The sequence below is a fragment of the Carya illinoinensis genome, chromosome 3 (genome assembly GCF_018687715.1).
Source record: "Carya illinoinensis cultivar Pawnee chromosome 3, C.illinoinensisPawnee_v1, whole genome shotgun sequence".
Classification (NCBI taxonomy): Eukaryota; Viridiplantae; Streptophyta; class Magnoliopsida; order Fagales; family Juglandaceae; genus Carya; species Carya illinoinensis.
Window position 1 is genome coordinate 30,438,912 of NC_056754.1, and position 9,428 is coordinate 30,448,339.

Genomic DNA, 9,428 nt, shown 5'->3' on the forward strand with positions numbered 1-9,428 from the left:
TTCGTTAGTTTAAAATGAAAAATGTATGCTAAATTAATTAGGTATATATAATATATGTAATGGGTGATCCATAGATAAAATTGTTAACCAACAATAACAAAATTTTAAATTTTAAAATTTCTCTTTCAAATTAAACTATGCCATGTAAGTGTTTGCTCGATATTTTATCCACACCAACTAGTAAATAGTATTTTATAATTTAACTTTTAAAATTTTTATACAAAATATAATAAATAATTCAATTTTTTTAATTTTTAATTTAAATTTTTAAAGTTTAAAATAATAATAATATTAAAATATAATATTTTAAATTTTTATTTAAAATAAAAAATTCTTATCTCAGCCTCCAAACCAAACTTAACGAGCCATAAAAATGAGGTTAAAAATTGAAAGAGACTGTTGCAATAGAGACTCCTTTTTTGTTTTTTAAATATTAGAGATACTGCCATTTTTCTTACAACTAGTTAAGCGAGCACGTGCAAGGCACATACTTGATTCCTCATTATTGTACATATTAATAATTCAAATTGAACCCGAATTCGATCTGCAGGAGGTAACTGCTCTCCTCTCTCTGCTCTCTCTCTGTAGAGCAGCATAGAGGTCGTTTCCTACCCTGTGTAGGTGGTGTGGGTTGTAGGGGTATGGAGGCCGTTTCCTACCCTGTGTAGGTGGTGTGGGTGGTAGGGGTACGAAGGCTGTTACGGACTACGGCAGAAACAGTATGGAGGAAGAACTACGAGCACTCTACGCGAAACTTTCCCTTACTGAAGAGGAATCGGCAGGAGTAGTGGTGGAAACAGAACGGCTTGAAGATGTTAGAGTTCGGGGTGAGAAATCTCTGATGGTCAGGCTGCTCACGGAGCGATACTTCAATCGGGATGCCTTCAAGCAGACAATGCGCTGGGTGTGGAGACCGATGAAGAACATTAAGTTCCGTGACCTAGCTGAGGGATTGATGTTGGTGGAGTTCGATGAACCTAGAGACAAGGTACGAGTTCTACACGATGGTCCATGGACCTTCAACAAACAGTTGGTGCTTACCAAGGAATTCGAGGGCCATCTACAGGCGCATGAAGTTTCTATGACAACGGCAGATTTTTGGGTAAGAATCCACGATTTACCAATGATCGCATGCAATGAATATGTGGGCAAACTGATTGGGGATACGCTAGGTAAGGTTATTGAAGTGGATGTAGATTATGACGACCTAGCATGGGGGGAGTACATGCGAGTTCGGCTAGCTCTTGATATCACGAAGCCTTTGCTACGGAGGAAGAGGATAAGCCTGGGTGACCACCGAGAGTACTGGGTTCGGTTCACCTACGAGAGGTTGCCGGATTTTTGCTACTAATGCGAGAGGCTAGGACACTCTCACAAGGAGTGTGATAGCTGGAAAATTCGAAGCACAAATTCCGAAGAGGAGAGTCTTCCCTATGGACAATGGCTGAGGGCGGCTCAGTCAACTGGCGGGGGATTCAACTATCCAAAGTACGGGTAGAAAGATAGTACCCCGAGCACTGAGGCTCCATCTATGGGTCAGACTCAGGCCTCGCAGGACGCACGACCGGAGGACTCGATTATCCAAGAATAGGGGAACGAAATAATAGAGCCAGTACAGCTATTTAACGTCCCTATCTTCGAACAACAATTGGGAGATAACCAGAGGAATGGGGGGATATCGAATGATGATGGCCTGAGTAACCAAGCACACCCCGAGGAAGACGGTGCTGCCAACGACTCGGATGAGGCCGCACCCAACGGTCAGGAAACCTCCCCAAGGGCCGGGGCCTCGATCCCACATTCTCACGGGCTTCCTCTGGACCTCGTAATGGTCCCACTAGAGCCCACTCCCAATGGGCTCGCTCGGCCCAAACGAAGAAAGCGAGGTAGGATCCGGACGGGGATCGCTGGGTCTGCACCAAAAGAGACACCCACCATCAAAGCTGGTCGAAAACGGTCAGCTCCAACCTGTGATGATGATGATACGTGTATGGCAAAGAGGACCTCTACACGCTTACCTGAGAGTTTGCCGGAGGCTGGAGAATACAACGGATCGGTGGAGGCTACGGGGCAGCCCCGTCGGGTCCAATGAAGCTACTAAGCTGGAATCCCCGTGGGCTTGGGAACCTACGCAGATTCAAAACCCTTCGTGATTTAATCAGGAAGGAAGCTCCCGATGTGGTCTTCTTGCAGGAGACAAAGATCACCTCTCGCGTGATGGACAACTACAGAGCAAGGTTAGGATTTCCTAATTGTCTTTCTATTGACTGTTGTGGAAGAAGTGGTGGGCTAGTTTTATTATGGAATGCAGATGTTAATGTGCAAATTCTTAGCTTCTCGACTAACCATATACATGCTAGCATTAGTAGTAATGATGGGTGCAGTAGAGACTGGTTTCTCACAGGCTTCTACGGCCACCCCGAGACCTCTAAACGAAATAGAACTTGGGATTTACTTAGAGAAATCGCTAGTAAAGTTGATAAACCATGGTTAGTGTATGGAGATTTTAATGAAGTGTTGGATCATAATGAGAAGTGGGGCGGCAGAATGAGACCACAATGCCAACTGGATGCCTTTCGGGCTGTCCTCTCGGATTGTCAGTTGACGGACTTGGGGTTCTCGGGCCCTGCTTATACATGGTGTAACAGAAGAGAAGCAGGAGCACGCATTTGTGAAAGAATTGATCGTTGTGTAGCAACGGCCAGCTGGTTGGACTTATTTCCTGGTGCAAAAGTTCTACATGGGGATGTTTCTTACTCAGACCATCTCCCAGTGTGGTTAGATACGGAAGGTTTTTCTAACAACCAATGAAGAAAAAGGATGTTCAGATTTGAGGCTATGTGGGTGGGACACCCGAACTGTGAGGAAATCATCAGAGACACCTGGCAAAGAACACAAACAGATGGGGATCACATGGCTTTGGCCGTGAAGCTAATCTCAACCTGTGGAAACAGATTAAAGTGGTGGAATCAATAGATTTTTGGAAATGTAAACAAACAGATCAAAATAGCCAGCGAGGAGCTAAAACACCTACAACTTTCAGATCCCACTTATGAGAAAACTGAAGAACACAGGAGAGCAAGGAGTGAGGTCCAACTATGGCTGGAGAGGGAGGAACTCATGTGGCAGTAGAGATCAAAGGTGCAGTGGATGTACTGTGGGGACCAAAACACAAAGTTCTTCCATCAAAAAGCTTCCCAAAGAAGGAAGAAAAATTGTATCCAGAAATTGCAAGATGCTAATGGCACCTGGCTTGAGGGATCACGTAGGGATTTGCTGATCAGTGAGTACTTTAAAGCCCTATTTACCACCTCCTCTGACAGAGGCTCTATGGATGTCATCGAAGGGATGGAATCAAGGGTAACTATTGATATGTATGTCGAGTTGGAGAAAGTCTATACTGCTGAAGAAGTTTCTATGGCTTTAAGGCAAATGCATCCCAGGAAAGCCCCGGGCCTAGACGGGATGTCACCAAACTTCTTCCAAAAATACTGGCACATCGTCGGAGACGAAGTTACTGCTGTTGTACTTGATGTTCTTAATACAGGTCAGCTCCCTATAGGATTAAACCATACCTGGATAGTGTTAATTCAGTTTCTGATTTTAGGCCTATTAGTTTGTGTAATGTAATTTACAAACTAATAGCTAAAGTTATCACTAATCGCTTCAAAGGTGTTTTACCTTTCATCATTTCTGAAACACAATCTGCTTTTGTGCCGGGGAGACTTATTACTGACAATGTGTTAGTAGCCTATGAGTTGATACACTACCTGAAACATAGAAGAAAGGGGAGGAAGGGTTTCATGTCACTCAAGTTAGTTATGTCCAAAGCTTATGACCGTGTGGAGTGGGATTTTTTGGAAGGGGTATTGAGGAAGATGGGATTCCCACACAGCTTGGTTTATCTTATTATGAATTGTGTAACCTCAGTTTCTTTTTCTGTTTTGGTGAATGGTGACCCTACTGAACCTTTCAAACCATCTAGAGGTATTAGGCAAGGGGACCCTTTGTCACCCTACCTTTTCCTCTTATGCACCGAAGCTCTCATTGCTTTGCTGAAACAAGCTGAAATGGAGGGAGCCGTAAAGGGTATCAAGATCTGTAGGGGGCACCCAGTATCAACCATATGCTCTTTGCTGATGACTCCATTGTTTTCTGTAATGCGGATGTGGCAACGTCAGTTAACATTCAAGCTTTGTTGAGGAGGTATGAACAAGCCTCTGGTCAGATGATTAATAAGCAAAAGACAGCCATGATTTTTAGCTCTAATGTGCTTAATAATACGAGAGGATCCATCATGGCTATGTGGGGGGGGGGGGGTGTACGATACAACAATATGAGAAATACCTTGGTTTACCTCCAATTGTGGGAAAAGCTAAAACTGTTGCCTTTGCTGAAATTAAAAATCGAGTATGGAAGAGGCTCCAAACCTGGAAGGAAAAACTATTGTCCCAAGGGGGCCGTGAGGTACTATTAAAAGCTGTTGCTTGCTCAATCCCATCCTTTGCAATGACTTACTTTAAACTTCCAACAGTCTTGTGCCGAGAAATAGAGAAAATGATGGCTCGATTCTGGTGGGGACAACAAAAGGATGGGAGAAAAATTCACTGGATATCTTGGGAAAAGCTGTGTGTCCCAAAATCAAAGGGTGGGATGGGATTTAGAGATCTCAAGATGTTCAATTTGGCCCTTTTAGCAAAACAGGCCTGGAGGGTTCTCAAGTCTGAAGACTCTTTAATCCACAGGCTGTACAAGGCAAAGTATTTTCCTAACTCCTCTTTCTTTGAGTCCCAGTTGGGCCACAACCCTTCATATACCTGGAGAGGAATCTGGGAGAGCAAAAACATGCTGAAAAAAGGGTGCCAATGGAGAATTGGGAATGGAGCTAAGGCACGGATTTGGCAAGATATTTGGGTTCCAGGGCACGGTTCGCTATTGAATGAGGTACATGGACACGAGGAGAGGGATCTCACAGCAAGAGTAGAATCCTTGATAAATGAAGAGACACAATGGTGGGATGCTCCAAAGGTTAGAGCTCTCTTCAATCCAAAAGTTTCTTCTGATATCCTGAAAATACTCCTCAGTCCGGGCCAACATGAAGATGTATGGATGTGGCGGCATGAGAAAAGTGGGGTTTTTAGTGTTCGAAGTGGCTACAGATTTTTCAAAGCTATGCTAAAACAGGAAGTTGCCGAGAGCTCTAATGCCTGCCAAAATCAGAAACTATGGAAAGCTATCTGGAAAATGCAAGTACCCAATAAAGTCAGAGTGTTTGCATGGAGAATTTGTAAGGATAGCCTACCATCCAAGTTACACCTATACAAGAGGAAGATTGTAGAGAACACCACCTGCGAGTTCTGTAATCACCCCACAGAAGATATAGCCCATGCCGTGCTGCATTGCCCAGACGTCAAAAATGCATGGAAGCAGCTATTACCCGAGGTAGCTGAGCTGCATGAGCAATGCACAATGGATCAAGCTGCTCTGGTTTTTGCAATTAGGAGGGACCAAAACTTACTCTGCAAATTCTTTCTAATAGCGTGGTCATTCTGGTATAGGAGGAATAAGTGGTTTATTGAGCATTCTCCCCTGAGTCCTATGCAGGCTGCCCACCATGATCTCGGTTTTCAAAAGACAAAAACCCCCCCAACCTCTGAACCAAGTCTTCTAATGTAGAAAATAGGCTGTTGGTGTGTTCCCCCATCTGGTTTCTTCAAGATTAATGTGGATGCTGCGGTTTTTTTCAACCTTAGGAAGGCTGGAGTAGGGGCTGTGGTTAGGGATGATAGAGGCAATATTCTCATGGCTGTTAGTAAAGTTGAACATGAACTCCATGAACCTGAATCCGTTGAGGCCTTAGCAATGTTACAGGGTCTTCAGTTTACGTTGCACTTGGGGATCTCAAAAGTGGTGCTTGAAAGTGATTGCTTACTCATGGTTGAAGCGCTGACTGCAAACACAGCACTGTTATCATCTCAAGGCAACGTCATACAGGAGATCCGGTATTTACTTAGCTTGTTTGATGACTATAAGGTTCAACATGTGTTACGTAGTGGCAATCAAGTAGCTCATACCTTGGCAAGGCATGCCTGGTCCGTAGATGAGTTGGAGATGTGGATGGGGTCTGTCCCTCATTTTCTTTCTCAAGTCTATTGGCTTGATCTCTCTCATCTGTAATCTTGGTTATTTTGAATGAAGTTGTTGATTTCTTATAAAAAAAAAATAATAATAATAATTCAAATTGAAAAAAATTGAATCCAAACCCACGAATTAAGCTGGGAACTCGTTATAGGCCACAGTAAAAACATCTTGCAGGACTTTTCCCTCCATCCAATGAGAAAATTACCAAAGAATAATGAATTGTAGCCAACGGTGCGTTTGGATAATGATAGTTAAAATAAAAGTTGAATAAAATATTATTTTAAAATTAAAAAAATTAAATTATTTTTATTTTTTATTAAAATTTAAGAAAATTATAATAATTAAATAAAATAAATCAACATGAATTTAGATACCAAACTGAAGGATATGTTCGTCTGTTCAGGTGACAAACGAGGCTCTGCATGGTAAGTTGGTAACTACCAACTGTGATGACTTCAATATTTTAAAATTTCTTATTTTTGCGTCACTTTTATATAAAAACAAATAGAAAGCCAAATTAATCTTTTCTTAGAGAAAAATGAAAGAGAAATTCTACATCGCTTTATGGTATACATATTCACTTAATTAATACATACTTTGTCATTTTTAATATTTTATTTTAATATTTTAATATATATATTAAAATAAAAAATGCCAAAAATTTACCCAAATTTAGAGAGAATCTCTGGTTTCTCTTTAAAAACCTAGCAAAACTAGTAACTAGATGGGGGAGGGGGGGGGGGGGGGGGGGGGATGGGGGCCTCAGCTCCATCCTCCCTCCCTCCTTTTTCTTTCTTTTTAATGGCTTTTAGTTTAGATTTGTTTTAAAACTCTTGGTTGTGGTGTTTGAATAAGTTCTCGATGAAGGTCTGAAGGTGGAGCTATATTATCGTGACTCATGTGCTATGGCCAAGCCTTCGGTTCACCCCAAAGTGGCCGAGCGGTGGCTCTGGTCTTTTGTGGACGTGCAACCTGTTCTAGAGATGGTTAGATGGTTAGCAGTTGCTCTGTTTTTCGGCTTAAAACAAGGGTGGCGTGGGCTGGCTTTGTACGCAGAGGGTTGATCCCGTGGTAGTCGGTCGGTTTGGCCACTGAAGTGGATTTTGGTGCTGCAGGATCGAGGGGGGGGCACATGAGCGGTGTGGAAGCGAGGGCTAACCAGAACACCGGGGCGCGACTAAGCAGAAAACATTAGGGTGCGGCTTGGGCTGACCTGAAAACCTACTAAGATGAGAGCAGTACTTTGTTCGGTGCTTTTGGATGATTTCCTACTCAACACGAGACGAAGGCATGAGGGCGAGGGCCAGGGCGAATCTTCAGTGATGAAAATGGGTGGCGGCGGCAAAAGGAAGAGATGAAACCCTAACGGGTTGGGCCCCCATGTGCACACAAGCTGGGCCTTTGGCTTAGGCTGGGCCCTTTTGTTTTTACAGCCCATTCCAATTTTTTTGTTTTTTTTTTCTGTATTTGCAATTTTTGGTTTGTTTTAGCTTTTATAAATAAAAAAGAAATAGGTTAGTGTTCCACTCCTCTTTTGGAGGAAGGTAGGTGTTTGTCCTACTCCTCTTTTGGAGGAAGGTGGGTAATAGTATTCTTCCTCCTTAGGAGTAGAGAGTGTGGTTGTACTCCTCCTCCTTAGGAGGATGGAGCGTGGGTGTATCTCTTTTCTTTAAAAAAAATATCGTTTTAACTTTGTTTTAACAGAATGCTTTCTCTTTTAACTGCTGTCAAGAGAGAAGATATAGAAGTTTAAATAATGTCTTTCACAAAGAAATTTATTGGCGGAGAAGCTCCTAACAGTTAAGTAGTTTTGGTTGATAATTTAGATTTTTCTGTATTAATTAGTCATAAATATAACTTCGATTTTAGTAAATAAAATTAAAGTCTATTTTCAAAATATATATATTTATATATTTAAATAGAATAATAAAAATAAAAAATCAGATAAAAATTAGGTAAGAAATGTCTAAGATATTTTGTTTTTCGGCTTAAAACAAGGGTGGCGTAGGCTGGCTTTGTACGCAGAGGGTTGATCCTGTGGTGGTCGGTTTGGCCGCTGGAGTGGATTTTGGTGCTACAGGATCGAGGGGGAGGCACATGAGCGGTGCAGAAGCGAGGGCTAACCAGAACACCGGGGCGCGACCAAGCAGAAAACATTAGGGTGCGGCTTGGGCTGACCTGAAAACCTACTAAGATGAGAGCAGTACTTTGTTCGGTGCTTTTGGATGATTTCCTGCTCAACACGAGACGAAGGCATGAGGGCGAGGGCCAGAGCGAATCTTCAGTGATGAAAATGGGTGGCGGTGGCAAAAGGAAGAGATGAAATCCTAACGGGTTGGGCCCCCATGTGCACACAAGCTGGGCCTTTGGCTTAGGCTGGGCCCTTTTGTTTTTACAGCCCATTCCATTTTTTTTTTTTTTTCTGTATTTGCAATTTTTGGTTTGTTTTAGTTTTTATAAATAAAAAAGAAATAGGTTAGTGTTCCACTCCTCTTTTGGAGGAAGGTAGGTGTTTGTCCTACTCCTCTTTTGGAGGAAGGTAGGTGATAGTATTCTTCCTCCTTAGGAGTAGAGAGTGTGGTTGTACTCTTCCTTAGGAGGATGGAGCGTGAGTGTATCTTTTTTTTTTAAAAAAATGTCGTTTTAACTCTGTTTTAACAGGATGTTTTTTCTTTTAACTGCTATCAAGAGAGAAGATATAGAAGTTTAGATAATGTCTGTCACAAAGAAATTTATTGACGAAAAAGCTCCTAACAGTCGAGTAGTTTTGGTTGATAATTTAGATTTTTCTGTATTAATTAGTCATAGATATAACTTCGATTTTAGTAAATAAAATTAAAGTCTATTTTTAATATATATATATATATATATTTATATTTAAATAGAATAATAAAAATAAAAAATCAGATAAAAATTAGGTAAGAAATGTCTAAGATATTTTTTTTTTTATAAGTATTTGTTGCTAAGGGAAAGGCGCCTTGCCTACCAAGTCCGCCGACAAATTGCATGGTGGCTACACGTATCCTCTTGCCGTGGCCTTCCCACGTGGAGACCAAGCCCGAGTTGCGGTGGCCTGGTTTGGTTTGAGATATTTATATCATATAATTATTATATATTTTTTTTAAATTTTTATATAAAATATAATAAATTAATTATTTTATATTTTTATAATTAAAAAAATTATATTTTCCAAAAATTATATTTAATTTTTAACCTTTATTTTAATATAATATCATCTATATAATCAAATGATAAGTTTTATTTTTTAAGTTATTATTTGTTTTTCA

The 9,428-nt window shown here is 41.2% G+C and overlaps 1 protein-coding gene across 1 annotated transcript; it reads left to right on the forward strand.

The window, feature by feature from the left end:
* Window positions 1-721: 721 nt before the first annotated feature.
* Window positions 722-1,351, forward strand: LOC122304720 (uncharacterized protein At4g02000-like). The gene has a single exon (XM_043116989.1). It carries the CDS (start codon window positions 722-724, stop codon window positions 1,349-1,351), a length of 630 nt encoding a protein of 209 aa, XP_042972923.1.
* Window positions 1,352-9,428: the final 8,077 nt, after the last annotated feature.

What these genes read in the sequence shown, in the direction of transcription:
- LOC122304720 (XM_043116989.1), top strand. Translation starts at nt 722, where the DNA reads ATGGAGGAAGAACTACGAGCACTCTACGCGAAACTTTCCCTTACTGAA.